At 40.7% G+C, this 19,365-nt stretch overlaps 1 protein-coding gene across 4 annotated transcripts in view; it reads right to left on the bottom strand.

The window, feature by feature from the left end:
• Nucleotides 1–681: 681 nt before the first annotated feature.
• Nucleotides 682–19,365, bottom strand: part of SEC24C (SEC24 homolog C, COPII coat complex component) — a 128,624-nt gene continuing 109,940 nt past the window's right edge. For all 4 annotated transcript variants that reach the window (XM_069753244.1, XM_069753245.1, XM_069753247.1 and 1 more), the window contains 7 exons: nt 16,120–16,265; nt 13,456–13,594; nt 10,204–10,322; nt 9,674–9,853; nt 8,365–8,556; nt 6,257–6,346; nt 682–2,413 (listed from right to left, as the gene is read on the bottom strand). In XM_069753244.1, the coding sequence (XP_069609345.1) occupies nt 2,273–2,413; nt 6,257–6,346; nt 8,365–8,556; nt 9,674–9,853; nt 10,204–10,322; nt 13,456–13,594; nt 16,120–16,265 (1,007 nt within the window). In that variant the 3' untranslated portion in view covers nt 682–2,272. The remainder of the gene's footprint in view (nt 2,414–6,256; nt 6,347–8,364; nt 8,557–9,673; nt 9,854–10,203; nt 10,323–13,455; nt 13,595–16,119; nt 16,266–19,365) is intronic.

The following is a 19,365-nucleotide window of genomic DNA, read 5'->3' as shown; positions in this document are numbered from 1 at the left end:
TATCGTCTAGTGTGACGGTACCTTTACTGTGATGTAGCACAATACACATGATGCACTTCTGATTCACAGTGTATCAAACACTGTCCCTGATTGTCATGTAGCAGGGCATGCACTGCTGCATCAACTTGCATCAGCGAACAAGAACATGGGTCCATGAAAAGAAAATTACCAGTGATGAGCGAGTGTACTCGTTTCTCGGGTTTTCCTGATCACGCTCGGGTGGTTTCCGAGTATTCGTGACTGCTCGGAGATTTAGTTTTTGTTGACGCAGCTGCATGATTTACAGCTACTAGCCAGCCTGAGTACATGTGGGGGTTGCCTGGTTGCTAGGGAATCCCCACATGTATTCAAACTGTCAAATAGCTGCAAATAATGCAGCTGCTGCAAGGAAAACAATCTCCGAGCAGTCACAAATACTCGAAGACCACCTGAGCAACGAGTATATTCGCTCATCACTAAAAATTACCTCTACATACCAACCCTGAAGGCAGTCATCCTGAGCAATGAGACTAGTCAAGTCAGCTCCACGGCCAGCAACACAAAGGCTATGAATGGTGCGCTAGTGGAGGAATTTTTTTTTAAACAGCAAAGTATTTGCAAAGAATAATACTTTTTTGTTCCTGAAATAATTGGCCAACATTTAAAACTTGGAACAACCCCTTTAAGCCATTTTCTAAGCAATTCAAACTAAAAAAAAGTATTTATTTCTTTACAAATTTAGATACAATGGCAAAACAAACAAGAAAAAAATGAATATATAATTTATATTGTTTCCATTTTGCAATCAACACAGCAATACTAAGCACTGGTATCAAATGCAGCCAAGACCTTGTTTTTTTTCCTGGGTGATCTAGTTGGTTTTTGATGCTTGTTATGAGAGTGAAAATACTGACAATCATCTACCATAAATAAACTTCTGGGACTTCGTGAGGAACAGATGAGTCCTTTGAAAAAGGCTCTTCATCTGAACATGGCCGTTCTCAGAGATAATTGTGCCTTTTTCTCAACAAAATGACACATGCAGGACAGCTGGCAGCAAAAATGGCACGGGGGCATGGAATGCTGAATTCTGAAGGCATCGGACACCTCAGCGCCTTCCTCTTAAGAACATGTAAGGATGATGCAGTTATTAATCAGCTTTCATCAATTTTCACCAAGGCTGCCCAGCAATTCTTTGCCACGGATGCAATTTTGGCCAAAAACAAAATCCATAATCTACCCAATCTTTTCTTCGTTCCCAACTTTCAATTCTCAAACAGAAAATGTAAAAGAAATACAAATATTCTTGATATCGCAGTAGCATAACATGCAGGTTCAGGAACATTCTCAGTGCTGATATCCATAATATATGGCCATCTTTTCCTGAGAGCCTGCACGAATTTAGCAGAAGATGTGTACATTGCAAGTGGAATTTCGGCTTAGATCATTGGGCCATAATTATGTTACACATTCTGTATACAAAATTAGACATTTGGATTTCAATATTCATTTAGGATTGTTCTTGTTAGCCTCATTCAATAGTTTCATTCAGATCTTCCATCAAGGTAATAAGCAAAAGTAAAGCACGGATATTAGGCGCCAGCTCCACATAAGTACGGGGAATATTTATAGGAAATTATATTTGATTGGAGATAGATTTGTTTCTTTAAACTGTGTGGCCATGATACAATCTTTAAAAACAACTACATTTTAACAATCTGGTTTGTCAATTTATGGAGTTGGGAAAAGGAACACACATTAAAGTGAGGTCTCTAATCATAAATTCTTCATATTTAGACTTAATAATAAAATAATATAGCATAAGACCATTCCGTTCATAGCAACAGATCCTTCCTTTCCACTCAAGTCTAATGAATTTGATAGTTTGCTCATATGATGTGGCGACTCCAAAAGCTACTTCCAAAAATCATCTTCCTTAGTAGATGATGACATGGACGTTCCCTTAGCGACCTGAACAATCCTCAATATAAATGGTTTTATAGACAGAGCTTTGTTTCATCATTTATTATGTCTGAAAATAGTTATCGGATCTTATTTAAGACCTTTTCTACAGTAAACAATTCCAATTCATGGTTTTTTCATTAAATTTGGGGAAAGGCAGGGAGGGCTGTAAAGGATGTCATTTAAAATAAAGACAAGAGCGGGAGGTCAATCAGAATGAGAGTACATCGGTTATCTGGTGTCCTGTTTGTAGTAGCATAGTAAAAAGACCAAGATGGTTGCGTCACTTCTCCAATGTCAACACAGATGGGAGCCACAGGGTCTTCAAGCTCTAACTGAGAAGCTGACGGATCTCCTTGTGCATGTGACACAGGAAATCTACATAGGAAGCGCCTCCATTTATGTTCTTGTCTTCTACCAACAGGTGTTTGAAAAACATCTCAAGCTTGTCATCCTGCTTGATGATCAGCAACTGGAAGAGGAAATGGGAAAAATACATGTTAGTTATGAATAAATGTGGTCAGATACGAGAAGGGGGGTTAAAGGGAAGGTGCCACGATTTTTATTTTTGTATTAATAATTACGGTATATAATACATTATATTTTAGTACACCATGTGGGACCATTATCATGTATGGGACAATTATATTGTATGGTGGACTATATGGGGCCATTACACTGTGGAGCACTATATGGGGTGCATCACTTAGTGGAGTCACAGACGCCAGGTCTCGCAGATCACTGCTGGACACTGAGTGGCTGCTGCTACGGCCTACAGAGCTTCATTCTCTGAACGAGGCTCCATAGCCTTTGGACGTCGAATTTGTGGGTCGTCGTGGGAACGGCATGGGCTACATCAGTCCACAGTGGGAACTTTTTGTTTTCTAATAAATTGGTGAACGAGGGACAGTGTCTTGTCTTTATTTCTCTCTTTTTATGTTTTACGTTTATCCATTTCTGAACTATGGCGGATTCCTTGGACTACAGCGAACAGTTATGGCTTATTCCCCCCCAAAATAAACTGATGAACCAGGGAAAGTGTCAGGAAGTGTTTTTAAATAAAATGTATTATTCTGTGTGTGTGTTTTTCATTACTAGGTTAATAAGGGGTATGTCTGATCAGACATGGGAATGAACACGTACTAATTCATACATTGTTGTTTCTAATTTTGTAAACCAGTATTATAAAGTGTACTCCTGTTTATGGATATGGGAATTGTGTTTGTTCTTATGTATATTTTAAATAAATGAAGTAAAAAAATAAATAAATAAATATTGGGTATGTCTGACAAATCACTGCTGTCATCAACCCCAACTATCATTACCCTGATTGCCACATCTCCAGGGCAATGGGGAAAAGCTGGACAAAAAGCCAGAATTGGTGGATATAATCTAATGCTTCACTTCTGGGGCAGCTGCGGGATGGGATTTTTAAGCTGGGAAGGGACAAATAGCCATAGCCCTTCCCAGCCTGATAATATCAGCTCACAATGGTCTGCTTTACCTTTCTTGATCATCGAAAAATAGGGAGGCGGGGGGTGCATGGCTTTTTTTTTTTTCAAATATGTATTACGATAAACAGGCTAAACATCCCTTAGTGCCACATGCACTAAAGTATGCAAGCTTATTATATGTAGGGGACTTGTTAAATTACATAACTACACGATATCTACCGTATACACTCGAGTATAAGCCGACCCGAGTATAAGCCGACCCCCCTAATTTTGCCACAAAAAACTGGGAAAAGTTATTGACTCGAGTATAAGCCTAGGGTGGAAAATGCAGCAGCTACCGGTGAATTTCAAAAATAAAAATAGATGCTCCTTACTGTTCATTATTGCCCCATAAGATGCTCCATATAAAGCTGTGCCCCATATAATGCTCTGCACCGTTCATTATGGCCCCATAGCTGTGCCATATAGTGCTCTGCACCATTCATTATTGCCCCATAGCTGTGCCATATAGTGCTCTGCACCGTTCATTATTGCCCCATAGCTGTGCCATATAGTGCTCTCCACCGTTCATTATTGCCCCATAGCTGTGCCATATAGTGCTCTGCACCGTTCATATCTCCCCATAGCTGTGCCATATAGTGCTCTGCACCGTTCATATCTCCCCATAGCTGTGCCATATAGTGCTCTGCGCCGTTCATTATTGCCCCATAGCTGTGCCATATAGTGCTCTCCACCGTTCATTATTGCCCCATAGCTGTGCCATATAGTGCTCTGCACCGTTCATATCTCCCCATAGCTGTGCCATATAGTGCTCTGCACCGTTCATATCTCCCCATAGCTGTGCCATATAGTGCTCTGCGCCGTTCATTATTGCCCCATAGCTGTGCCATATAGTGCTCTCCACCGTTCATTATTGCCCCATAGCTGCCATATAGTGCTCTGCGACGTTCATTATTGCCCCATAGCTGTGCCATATAGTGCTCTGCGACGTTCATTATTGCCCCATAGCTGTGCCATATACAGCTGTGCCATTGCTGCTGCAATAAAAAAAATACCATACTCACCTCTCTTGCTTGCAGCTCCCGGCGTCTCTCCGCACTGACTGATCAGGCAGAGGGCGCCGCGCACACTATATGCGTCATCGCGCCCTCTGACCTGCACAGTCAGTGCAAGAGGACGTGAAGACAGAGCGGCGCCCGGCGTGTGGAACGCGGACAGGTGAATATATTACATACTTACCTGCTCCCGGCGTCCCGCTCCCTCTGCCTGTCACACGGTCTTCGGTGCCGCAGCCTCTTCCTCTATCAGCGGTCACCGGCACCGCTGATTAGAGAAATCAATATGCGGCTCCACCCCTATGGGAGGTGGAGCCGCATATTCATTTCTCTAATCAGCAGTCCCACGTGACCGCTGAACAGGGGAAGAGCTGCAGCACCGAAGACCGTGGGACCGGCAGAGGGAGCGTCAGGACCGCCGGGACTAGGCGAGTATGCCTCAGCGCCCTCTCCCCCTCACCCGCCGACCCTGCCACTCGAGTATAAGCCGAGAGGGGCACTTTCAGCCCAAAATTTTGGGCTCAAAATCTCGGCTTATACTCGAGTATATACGGTATCTATTCTATGTGGGGCCATTATACTGTGGAGCACTATGTGGGGCCCATTGTACTATATGGAGGACTATATGGGGAAACTAGGAGGTTGAATAGGATGAAAATTACTTCGTAATTATGTAAAGTTATTACCGTAAATATGCTCTTCTGTGACCGAATTGAATATTTTTTTGGTGGAGCAATTAATGTGAGTCTGCTCTGTCCACTTCTATTGCAGTAATGTAGTGGACGGAGTGGTGTCATACAATACACCACTGCTCCCATTGAGGTGGACGGACACTAATTCCCTACCCTTCCAAAAAATAAATTCAGTAACGTCAACTTATATGGGAGTAGTGGTGTAATGTGTGAGCCCACTCTGTCCACTTCTATGGGAGCAATGGTGTAATGCGTGACTCTGCTTGTCCACTTTTATGGGAGCTGTGGTGTAAGGCATCACCCAGCTCTGTTTACTTCTATGAGAGCAGCGGAGTACTTAGTGACCCTGCTCAGTTCAGGTCTCGTTACTCGAGATTTCCCGAGCATGCTCGGGGGTCCTCCGAGTATTTTTTAGTATTCGGAGTTTTAGTTTTTCTTGTCGAAGCTGAATGATTTACATCTGTTAGCCAGCATAAGTACATGTCGGTGTTGCCTGGTTGCTAGGGAATCCCCACATGTACTTATGCTGGCTACGAGATGTAATTCATTCAGCTGCGGTGATGAAAACTAAATCTCTGAGCACTAATAAATACTCGGAGGACCCCCGAGCGTGCTCGGGAAATCTCGAGTAACGAGTATACTCGCTTATCACTAGTGAGCACACCACTGCTCCTATAGAAGTGGATAAAGCGGTGCCACACAATACACCACATTAATTCCCTCCCCTCCCTACATCTAAGTATCACTTTGCAGTCACCAACAAAATGGCTCCTCACTGTGATCCTAAATTTCATTCTTTCTGATCTTTTTGCAGAAGGCGAGGAGAGCGGTGACGTCACACATGTGAGCAGATCCAGCCCACATTTGCTGCAGTTGTAATGTGAGCTAGTTGTACACTAGCTTTTCATGGAAAATTTCAGCAGCTGCTTCCTCTAGTGTTTTAAGTGTGGAAAATATCAAAACTCTTTACATTTTTTTTATATTTTATTTAATTAAAACAAATATTTACAACAACAACAAAAAAAAAAATTAAACAGCAGTACTTAACATTTTTTCAATTGTTGAATTTTTTTATATGGCACCTTCCCTTTAAATAAAGTAGTAGTTTTCTCACCTTCATGTATCGTGGTCTCTGTGCTCTGAACATGGTGACAATTGCATGCATTTTATTTGAGACAGGATTATCCAGGACCGGTAGAGAACTCTGCAGCCAAAAAATGTCAGAGAAAACGGTTTTATGCATGTCATAATTATGACTAGACTTTAAACGGGATGCAGTAAGATCGGTCATCAGATTTGGCAGTGGTCTAAACACCCGGCAACTCCACTGATCAGATTGTATTAGCGCCAGTCACATGTAACCACTTCACCACCTTGGGATTTTCCATTTTTGTTTTTTGCTCCCCTGCTTCCCAAAGCCAGAACTTTCTTTTATTTTTCCATCAATACAGCCATGTGAGGACTGAGGGCTTGTCTTTTGAGGGACGAGTTGTACTTTTGAATGACTCCATTGATGATTTTACCATATTGCATACTGGAAAACTAGGGGGGGGGGGGGGAAACTCCAAGTGCAGTGAAATTGCAAAAAAAAAAAAAAAGGTTTTCATTATTTTATCGTGTATAGTTAGCCCTGCTCCTATGAAAGTGTTGAAAACTAGTGATGAGCGAGTGTACTCGTTGCTCGGGTTTTCCTTAGCACGCTTGGGTGACCTCCGAGTATTTATGACTGCTCGGAGATAACGTTTTCATCCCGGCTGAATGATTTACAGCTACTACTCAGGCTGAGTACATGTGTGGGTTGCCTGGTTGCTAGGGAATCCACACATGTACTCACCCTGGCTAGTAGCTGTAAATCATTCAGCTGCTGCATGAAAACTAAATCTCTGAGCAATCAAATACTCGGAGGTCACCCGAACAACAAGTACACTCGCTCATCACTAATGAAAACACATTGGGGCACATTATAATCTTTATGCTATAAATGCATACAATTATATATAAGTAAATACAACTAGACAAGTTAGAATTAAGCTAAAGGTGACAAATGTATTACAGGGGTCCATGCTGAATGACATTTTTTTCATCTTTCGATCTTCATACTTCTTGGTTAGTTGACATTTGTGCCATTTTTGCAGCAATATGGTGCATCTTTAAAGAGAGTTTCACACTAAATACATTTATCATCGATCCACAGAATAGGTGATAAATATATGACTGAAAGGGTTTTATAACAGTGACCCTCAAAGATCCCAAAAATGAGCATCTATAGTTTCCTGTATGAATGAGGTGGCCGTGTGCAAGCCTGATCAGGGCTCCATTCACTTCTATGTGATGGACAGCTCAACAGTGCTCCACATGACCATTTTAGCAAAAAGAGCAATGCTCACTTCTCAGACATATCGGTCCATTCACACTGGTAACTTTTGGAATGGTTTCCAGCAGTTGGATCTCCAGCAATCATATATTTATCACCTCTGGCGATGAATGTAAAAATAATGAGAAACTCCTTTAAGTCACAGAGACTTTCCTACAAAAGCTCATCTCTTTCTGCCGCAAGTTACAAAAGCCTCTAAAAAACGTAACTTGGTGTTACAGTTCACGTTATGTTTCGCTGCCAGTTTTGGACTGTTCTGGGGGCTTCAATCTGAATACTTGAAAAACTGAATTCAGATGTTCCCGACTGAGCCATTCACTTAAATGAAGATCGAAACTAAAATTTCCAAAATCCTCAATCTACATTATACTTCCAATATCAGTGTTTCCCATCCGATGGCATGAATTCTCCATTCACCAGCGATTCTAGCCAACATCACCGTCAAGAGTAGAGATGAGCGAATTTCTTCGGGTCCCCGCTTATCCCCTCTGCGGCTGCATGTGTCGCGGCTGTGTCACGGTCACAGCAGAAGCATGGAGAGCCTTGTGTAGTTTGCCGAATAAGCGAGGACCCAAAGAAATTTACTCCATTAAAATACAGCCAAATATAGAGCAGCACTGCCAGAGTGTTTACTTAAGTTTTTTTTCATTCTACACAAAAAATAAAGCATAAACACCTCCCCCCCCAAATCTGGCCCGCTATCCTCGACATGATCCTAGATCCTGAAGTGTTGGATATGAAATATGAATCTTTGACCTCCCTTCTGTGTTGGTATTCTCAGCTGGACACAATGGTGTAGCACAGTTTTTGTCATACAAACACAAAAATACACGATTCCTGAAACTTACCAAACTACAGTCTATCTGGCTAAAAGTAGAAACACCGAAGAGGTTTTGGATAAGGGCCTGCTGCACATTTGCACCAATCCATATGAATAAATTCAAGCCATTCTCAAGCAAGTAAATGTCACCCTTGGAGAGTCGTTCCTCTGAGGTTCGGATAGCCACAGGCAGAGATTCGCTGGCAGGATCTACTTTGGACTGGAGGAAGATGAGAATACAATTATACATCTATTCTGGTCCATATAAATACATTACATTGCGGTTTTCCTGGTTCACAGCAGGAATGATCAGCTGCAGTCAAGGCTGCAACAACAGATTACAGATGCACAGACTTCGTGACTCCTGCTCACCGAGCACATCGGGAACATTACACATGACGTTTATCAGCACCAACAACCTGTTGGCCAGGCCTATCTGGGCAATAGAATAGGGGTATCCCAAAAACATATAATGTATAAAGCATATAGGCTGAATAAAAGTTATATTTTATTTCCCAATTAAAAAGTCACGATGAGTCAGTAAATACCATTAAGTGCAATTAGTGCAAAGTGAATATTATACCTTCTCCCACTGGTAAACACTAACCAAGGTAACGGTCTACTAGATCATGGACACGCTTTTCAAAGAATATTTCTATAGGGCCCTTCACCTTGAAAAGTATTTTAAGAGGGTGACAATTCTACTCTTATGTCTTACATATCATTATCTAGACGCCACTATATGGGCATTGTTTAGGCTAATGAGTATTTGATAAATTTCAGGTATGGAAATATACTCTTGGAGATTCTATATGTGCTAATTAGATTGCTCCATGATCTAACCTTGGTTAGTGTTTGCCAATGGGAGAAGGTATAATATTCACTTTGCACTAATTGCACTTTATGGTATTTTCTGACTCATTGTGACTTTTTAATAGGCTAAATAAAAGTTATTTTTTTTAATTTCCCAATCTGCTTAATACCTATGTTGGCAATACTTAATATACACACACACTTTTTGCCTCTCAGAATGATGACTTGATGCTGCATGATAAAAGGTATCTTTATCCCTTTGATCTAAAACAGGGGTGGGAAACCTCAGGCACCCAGCGGCATTTTGATGGCTGCCGGCCCTTTAACTTAATACCATTTAAATGGCAATTGGGAGTTATTAAAGATGACGACATGAGTTTCTGTTTAAGTAAAAATCTAATTTTATATTCCCCCACCAAAGCCTGTATATATATGATGCTGGGATCCAATTTTACTTTTTACCTCTCTACACCAAATATTTGGAGGAATTTTACATCCCATTGGCAATCAAGAAAAACACTTACAAAAGGCAAAAGTCTTGGGTAGAAAAAGACATTGGAATCTGAAACATCCATGGAAGAAACGAGCTGGCGGATATAAGCCCGGTCATCAATGGTCACATCAGGACCAGGCTGCAACACATCACTTTTGAGCACACAGTTCAGATAGACAGGAAGCAGTTTCATGCATTCTGGGAGAATCAGCTGAGAAAAAAAAAAAAAAAAGACATGAAAGTTTGAATTTTGTCTATATTCTGTAAAACATGGGAAACAAAAACAAAGAAAACAAAATCTTTAGGCTGCGTTCACACATTGCAGTCATGAAGCGGCTTGAAATCACAGCTCGGGGCCGCTTCAGTTTTTCCACCATCTAAGTACACAATCACAGAGTCTTGCATGGTAACAGCGGTTTCACATGTTAGACAGCATGGACGATTGTAATAACCCTGCGGTCTTACCTGTAAATGAAGTGATTGCTGCAGGGAAATATTGGAAAGACTGCAATAACTGCTGTGTGAGAACAAAGCCGTAAGCACTTATGGGAAGCGAGTTACCTGTCCAGCAGACGACGGGCTAGCACAATTCTTGCGGTAACAAGCCAGGATCTGTGCACACTGATTGATAAGGGAATCTCGCACAGTCTTTGTAGGGTAATTTAGGACTCCTCTGTAGGCTGGAATACAAATAGGTAAAGTAGTCCATAGAGCTGTGATACATGATAATAGAATGAATGGCAAATATGTCTGCTCATGGCAAGGCCGCTTGCCCAGTGCCATAAAAGGTTTGTGTTGTTTTCTAGGACTTTTGTACAAATTGCCAGTACCATATTGCGCGTGTCGTATCTCCCTCTTTGATGTGGGCTCCGGCGGTGAGCCCACATCAAAGTCGCGACATGCCAGCTGTTTTGTACAGCTGACATGTGCGTGCAATAGCGATTCACCCACCGCTATTAACCTGTTAAATGCCGCTGTCAAACGCTGACAGCGGCATTTAACTACCGCCTCCCGCCGCGTGGCCGGAAATGAGCACATCGCCGACCCCTGTCACATGATCGGGGGTCGGCGATGTGTCAGGACATGCCGGTCTGCTGTGTGTGGTCGGTGCTCATAGCAAGCCTGCAATTCAGCTACATAGCAGCGATCTGATGATCGCTGCTATGTAGCTGAGCCGATCCATGGTGCCAGCTTCTAGCCTCCTATGGAGGCTATTGAAGCATGGCACAAGTTAAAAAAAAAAGTTTTTAAAAATATGAAAAATATATATAAAAAAAAAAATATATAAAAGTTTAAATCAACCCCCTTTCGCCCCATCCTAAATAAAAAAAAATAAATAAAAAAAATCAAACCTACACATATTTGGTATTGCCCGATATATAAAAAAAAGATCGCTAAACAGAGTAGCGAGAAAAAACGCCAGTATTACTTTTTTTGGTCGCCGTTACATTGCATTAAAATGCAATAACGGGCGATCAAAAGAACGTATCTGCACAAAAGTGGTATCATTAAAAACGTCTGCTCGGCACGCAAAAAATAAGCCCTCACCCAACCCCAGATCACAAAAAATGGAAACGCTAAGGGTATCGGAAAATGGCGCTTTTTTTTTTTTTAGCAAAGTTTTGAATTTTTTTTTCACCACTTAGATAACAAATAACCTAGACATGTTTGGTGTCTATGAACTCGTAATGACCTGGAGAATCATAATATCTGGTCAGTTTTAGCATTTAGTGAAGCTAGAAAAAAAGCCAAACAAAAACCAGTGTGGGATTGCACTTTTTTTGCAATTTCTCCACACTTGTAATTTTTTTCTCGTTTTCTAGTACAAAACATGGTAAAACCAATGGTGTCGTTCAAAAGTAAAACTCGTCCTGCAAAAAAATAAGCCCTCACATGGCCATATTGACGTTAAAAAGTTTTGACTCTGGGAAGCAGGGGAGCGAAAAACGAAAAAGCAAAAATGGAAAAAGGGCCGCGGCGGGAAGGGGGTTAAGATTTCAATTTCAGTGCCCACTCCAGTAAAGGGTAACTTTAGAAATATCAGAATAGGTTGCAAAAAACACCCATAAATGACGGGCAGCATAAATCAGTCTGTCCGCACAATTGCACGCAGGTATGTTTTACTCTACAGCATTTAAGGGACCACAGAAAGAAACCCGACTAGTAATATTGGGTCCCTGCCGGCATCTCCTACCCTGCTCCAGTTGACAGGTTTCTCAAATGTGGGAGTATATAAGGAGAGACCTGTCAATCAACTGGAGCAAAGCATGGAGAAGCTGGCCGGGGACTGCATCGGACTAGTCACATCTCTTCCTACGGTCCCTGGCCAGTTTTTCAAAGTATGTTTACGCTGAAACGCTGCAACAATTGTGTAGCCATTATCTGATTGATGCTGCCCATCGTTCAGACAGCAAGAAATGAATGATAGGTTCCCTTTAAATCAAATTTGTTTACTGTATTTTTTAAAATTTACTCAGAGTTCCTACCCTAAGGGTATGTGCACACGTTCAGGATTTTTCCCTTTTTTCTCGCGATAAAAAACGCATAAAAAACGCATACATATGCATCCTATCCTTTAGAATGCATTCCGCAATTTTTGTGCACATGGTGCGTTTTTTTCTGCAAAAAAAAAAAACGCATTGCGGTAAAAAAAACAGCATGTTCATTAATTTTGCGGATTTTTGCGCTTTTCCCGCTATTTAATGCATTGGGAAAAAAACGTGAAAAAAACGCATCAAAAATGCGCAAAAAACTTGAGAAAAAAAACGCATGCGGATTTCTGGCAGAAATGTCCGTTTTTTTGTCAGGAAATTTCTGCAAGAAATCCTTAACATGTGCACATACCCTAATGCTGATCCTGAAACTTTTTTTATGCCCTACCATTCCAGAGTTATGCCACCTCCCCACCAATAATAAATCGTGCTCAATATGCAAATTTGCTCTTTATTTCAACAGATTCCACAGAAATTCTCTTGGGCAGTTGCTTTTTCTCCTCTTTAAAAACAGGGTGGGCTCAACTACTGAGCCCACGCCATACACCCCACTCTCAAAGAGCGCCATACATGTAAGACACACACTGTTAAGGGGTCAAACCTCCTCCATGTCAGATTTAATAAGTATGCTATACTTGCTATATAAGGGGTACCCTATACATTACACAAGAATTAAGAAATGATTAATGTGGCCACAACTTGCAATAGACCATTTTTCACATAAGAAATGTAAAGACACCAAATTCTTGTCCTATTTGAATCCAGCCATAAAGCAAAAATCATATAACACCGAAAAAGGAAACTTTATATGCCAGCATGAGTAAATAAAAAATATATTTTATTGAAAATCTGCATTAAAAAGGCAGAGCAAAAATACCACAGGTACAGTATAAAAGGTGGGTCACCCACAGGGGTACAAAGGTAATTAATACATAATAACACTATGCAGGCAAATGCACACCAAAGTTCACCAAGCACATGGTATTATCACACAAGTGGAGAAACAATCAATGCATACAGCCATTAATCCATCTAAGTAGTTCAGTAAATGGTTAAATGGCACAGCATGATCAATTCAGTACACAACACAGATGGAGTAAATATGGAGGTCCAATCATCACATAACTCAGTGAGTTTGTTAGTAACATCATATGGTATGCACATAGAATATCAATATAATACCACAGTAGGGAATGCACGCATGATATAAATAAGTTATAGTTACCTGAAACACCTGGGGACCCACCACACCAGACGCGCGTTTTGCTTGGAAATGCTTTCCTTTTTCGGTGTTACATAAGAAATGGAGAAAAAGACTCACCAAACTTGGCGAAGTAGTTGATGAGCGTGTCTGTCTCGCAGTTTCTATATAAATCTGCCAACTGTGTACAGCAATTCAAAGCCATATTGTGTACACGAAGCCTACGCTGACCTCCACAGCTGGTGTACAATATCGCACACTAAAAATAAAAAAATGACAAAAGGTTAGAACAGTTTAATTAAATGGTCTCTTTTAAAGTAAACTGAGCGATCGCCCATACACAGATAATGCACAGGGAGCCAGCAGACATAGGGAGACAGACAGATCGGCTGCAGCCTTTCAGTGTTTACTTCCCTCTGGTACTGGATTTACAGCTACCATACTTGGTACAGCTGCATATTGTTCTCCATGCTGCTGCTATACAAGTAAAAGGGAGCAGGAATGCCTTGTGAGACATTTAGAAAGTCTTTCTTGCATGAAAAAAATGCAGAATGTCCATTTGTATCAGCAGGAGAAGGGACCCAGTGGTGGAAAATGAAGTGAATATACAGTCACACTGCATTCCTCTATATCCACTGAATGTTGTACCACTGGGTCACTTCTCCTGTGGACAGTAGTCATTTTCACTCTCTCTGGATCCTTACGACAGGCCAGTGATTCTATCCCTTCATATACTGGTACAAGTCGACATTCTGCATTTTTTCATCCAAGAGAGACATTCCACACATATCCTATTCAAAGCAAGACAAAGGATACAATTCCCATGTACAAGTGCTTGTCGCTAAATTAGAATATCATCAAAAAGTCAATTTATTTCAGTTCAATACAAAAAGTGAAACTCATATATTATATAGAGTCATTACAAACAGAGTGATCTATTTCAAGTGTTTAATTCTGTTAATGTTGATTATGGCTTACAGCCAATGAAAACCCAAAAGTCATTATCTCAGTAAATTAGAATAATTAACAAAAACTCTGTAATGACTCGGAGTTTTACTTTTTGAATTGAAATAAATTAACTTTGTGATGATATTCTAATTTATTGAGAAGCACTTGTATTAATCCATTTGTCAATTATATGTATTTCAAAGTAACTTGCAAATTGCCTCTTCTGAGAAAAAGAGGACTTAAACTCTATAGCGCCACCTGTTGGAAGTAGTGATCCTACAAGTCACAATCAACCCTTTAACGAGTCGTGCAATATGACTTAGGATAAAAGCCAAATCAATATCTCAATTCGCAGACATGGTGTTTCGAGCTGTTGGCCCTCGTCAGTGCGAAGCATGAGAACTAATTTGGCTAGGTGAGAGGCTCTGGACTCCTTACCTTGACAAGCCAGAGATGGTATGTCACTCTCCATAAGGAGAAACGATACCCCTTAAGGTACCTTCACACTCAGCGACGCTGCAGCGATACTGACAACGATGTCGATCGCTGCAGCGTCGCTGTTTGGTCGCTGGAGAGCTGTCACACAGACAGCTCTCCAGCGACCAACGATCCCGAGGTCCCCGGGTAACCAGGGTAAACATCGGGTTACTAAGCGCAGGGCCGCGCTTAGTAACCCGATGTTTACCCTGGTTACCAGCGTAAAAGTAAAAAAAAAAAACACTACATACTTACCTACAGCTGTCTGTCCCCGGCGCTCTGCTTCTCTGCACTCCTCCTGCACTGACTGAGCACAGCAGCCGGAAAGCAGAGCGGTGACGTCACCGCTCTGCTTTCCGGCTGACCGACGCTCACAGCCAGTGCAGGAGGAGTGCAGAGAAGCAGAGCGCCGGGGACAGACAGCTGTAGGTAAGTATGTAGTGTTTGTTTTTTTTACTTTTACGCTGGTAACCAGGGTAAACATCGGGTTACTAAGCGCGGCCCTGCGCTTAGTAACCCGATGTTTACCCTGGTTACCAGTGAAGACATCGCTGGATCGGTGTCACACAAGCCGATCCAGCGATGTCTGCAGGGAGTCCAGCGACGAAATAAAGTTCTGGACTTTCCTCAGCGACCAACGATCTCCCAGCAGGGGCCTGATCGTTGGTCGCTGTCACACAGAACGATTTCCTTAACGATATCGTTGCTACGTCACAAAAAGCAACGATAAAGTTAACGATATCGTTATGTGTGAAGGTACCTTTAGACCTCAATGTAACTTGTCATTTTTTGGTGTTTAAATACTTTATTAATGAAGGAAGTAATTTGTCATTTGTTGTTTTAGTGATGTTTATTTTAGTAGTTTTGTATAGTACTGCCAGCACTTTCAGTCTCATCATTTCTATTCACTGGTAGCGTAAGGTAGAGTTCCCGGACGTACATAGTGGCAGGGAGCAGCATTCACCCTGAATAAGTAAACAGGGCTTTCCAGGGGAGGTGTGGTCTCCCCATTCATCCGCACTTCAGAGACTTTGTGACGTCACACGCTTCAAAGCTCTGCTTCCATTACCAGGAGTGTCACCGAGTGGGAATCCCTGAATAGCTGAGGTTTACTCAGTTTTTCACTTTTAATTTTTTTGATATATTTTTAGTTGCCCCCTACTGCAGGTTTCTACATGTACAACAATTAGAAACGTTGCCATATTTCTTTATTCCAGTTTAATAACAGTTTATACTGCACAGTATGGGCAAAAAAGATGATGGAGTACAGGCTTAAGTGACCGAGTTACTTTACCTTACGTAGTAGAAAAATATTAAATCAATTTTTAATTTTAGCTAATCTACCCGCCCATGTGCTACCTGGAGAAGGGCACCAATATCTTCACTCAATTTATCATCATGCTTGAATTCAACTGTGACCGCCTTATCACAATCCAGTCCTGCCAGTTCCACATCTGTGGTGTTGCTCATGTAAAAAGCGCCAAAAAAGTCAGTCGCCCGGATACCTGAAAAAGAGTGATATTTTACAGCATGAAAAAGGTTCTCCAATAAAGAACGAAAAAATCTATATATCTGCATACATATATACGGTACATGGTATATATACGGTACATGGTATATATATATATATACACATATATACACATATATATATATATATATATATATATATATATATATATATATATATACACACACACACATATATATATATATATACACACATACATATATACACTGTGTGCACAATTATTAGGCAAGTTGTATTTTGATCACATGATACTTTTTATACATGTCCTACTCCAAGCTGTTCAGGCTTGAGAGCCAACTACCAATTAAGTAAATCATGTGATGTGCATCTCTGTAATGAGGAGGGGTGTTGTCTAATGACATCAAAATCCTATATAAGGTGTGCTTAATTATTAGGCAACTTCCTTTCCTTTGGCAAAATGGGTCAGAAGAGAGATTTGACGGGCTCTGAAAAGTCCAAAATTGTGAGATGTCTTGCAGAGGGATGCAGCAGTCTTGAAATTGCCAAACTTTTTGAAGCGTGATCATAGGACAATCAAGCGTTTCATGGCAAATAGCCAACAGGTTCGCAAGAAGCGTGTTGGGCAAAAAAGGCGCAAAATAACTGACCATGAATTGAGGAAAATCAAGCGTGAAGGAAATTTCTGCAAGAAATCCTGAACATGTGCACATCGCCTAATAGTTACCTGCACAAACAGATATCCTCCTAAGATAGCCAAATCTAAAAAAAAAAAAAAAAAAAAAAAAACACTCCAACTTCCAAAAATATTAAGCTTCGATATTTATGAGTCTTTTGGGTTGATTGAGAACTTGGTTGTTGATCAATAATAAAAATAATCCTCTAAAATACAACTTGCCTAATAATTCTGCACAGTGTATGTATGTATGTATGTATGTATGTATGTATGTATGTATGTATGTATGTATGTATGTATATACAGTACAGACCAAAAGTTTGGACACACCTTCTCATTTAAAGATTTCTCTGTATTTTCATAACTATGAAAATTGTACATTCACACTGAAGGCATCAAAACTATGAATTAACACATGTGGAATTATATACTTGAAGTGTGAAACAACTGAAATTATGTCTTATATTCTAGGTTCTTCAAAGTAGCCACCTTTTGCTTTGATGACTGCTTTGCACACTCTTGGCATTCTCTTGATGAGCTTCAAGAGGTAGTCACCGGAAATGGTTTTCACTTCACAGGTGTGCCCTGTCAGGTTTAATAAGTGGGATTTCTTGCCTTATAAATGGAGTTGGGACCATCAGTTGTGTTGTGCAGAAGTCTGGTGGATACACAGCTGATAGTCATACTGAATAGACGGTTAGAATTTGTATTATGGCAAGAAAAAAGCAGCTACGTTAAGAAAAACGAGTGGCCATCATTACTTTAAGAAATAAAGGTCAGTCAGTCCGAAAAATTGGGAAAAGTTTGAAAGTGTCCCCAAGTGCAGTAGCAAAAACCATCAAGCGCTACAAAGAAACTGGCTCACATGAGGACCGCTCCAGGAAAGGAAGACCAAGAGTCACCTCTGCTTCTGAGGATAAGTTTATCCGAGTCACCAGCCTCAGAAATCGCAGGTTAACAGCAGCTCAGATTAGAGACCAGGTCAATGCCACACAGAGTTCTAGCAGCAGACACATCTCTACAGCAACTGTTAAGAGGAGACTTTGTGCAGGAGGCCTTCATGGTAAAATAGTTGCTAGGAAACCACTGCTAAGGACAGGCAACAAGCAGAAGAGACTTGTTTGGGCTAAAGAACACAAGGAATGGACATTAGACCAGTGGAAATCTGTGCTTTGGTCTGATGAGTCCAAATTTGAGATCTTTGGTTCCAACCACTGTGTCTTTGTGCGATGCAGAAAAGGTGAACGGATGGACTCTACATGCCTGGTTCCCACCGTGAAGCATGGAGGAGGCAGCGTGATGGTGTGGGGGTGCTTTGCTGGTGACACTGTTGGGGATTTATTCAAAATTGAAGGCATACTGAACCAGAATGGCTACCACAGCATCTTGCAGCAGCATGCTATTCCATCCGGTTTGCGTTTAGTTGGATCATCATTTATTTTTCAACAGGACAATGACCCCAAACACACCTCCAGGCTGTGTAAGGTCTATTTGACCAAGAAGGAGAGTGATGGGGTGCTACGCCAGATGACCTGGCCTCCAGTCACCAGACCTGAACCCAATCGAGATGGTTTGGGGTGAGCTGGACCGCAGAGTGAAGGCAAAAGAGCCAACAAGTGGTAAGCATCTCTGGGAAATCCTTCAAGATTGTTGGAAGACCATTTCCGGTGACTACCTCTTGAAGCTCATCAAGAGAATGCCAAGAGTGTGCAAAGCAGTCATCAAAGCAAAAGGTGGCTATTTTGAAGAACCTAGAATATAAGACATAACAAAAAAGTGTGAATCAACCGAAATTAAGTATATAATTCCACATGTGTTAAATCATAGTTTTGACGCATTCAGTGTGAATATACAATTTTCATAGTCATGAAAATACAGAAAAATCTTTAAATGAGGGGCGTGTGTGTGTATATATATATATATATACACATATATATATATATATATATATACACATATATATATATATATATATATATATATATATATATATATATATATATATACACACATACATATATATATACATATACACACACATACATATATATACATATACACACACATACATATATATACATATACACACACATACACATACACACACATACATACACATTATATATATATATATATATATATATATATATATATATATATATATATATATATATATATATATATATATATATATATATATATATATATATATATATATATACACACACATACATGCACCCACCCTTTGTGGAGGAATGCAAGATTTACTACAATTGTGCTCCATCACAACTCTTAACAGTATGGGTGGCTTGAGAGCATAGATTCTGTTAACAACGTAGCAGACAAGGCAGCCTATAAACAGGCAGGCCCTCCGGGCATTTGCCAGATGGCCAGCCCGGCCCTGGTAGCAACTACCATCTCATTCCTCTGTAAGGGGAAA

The sequence above is a fragment of the Ranitomeya imitator genome, chromosome 2, assembly GCF_032444005.1.
Source record: "Ranitomeya imitator isolate aRanImi1 chromosome 2, aRanImi1.pri, whole genome shotgun sequence".
NCBI lineage: Eukaryota > Metazoa > Chordata > Amphibia > Anura > Dendrobatidae > Ranitomeya > Ranitomeya imitator.
The sequence above is the reverse complement of the archived record's forward strand: the minus strand, read 5'-3'. Positions and strand labels throughout refer to the sequence as shown.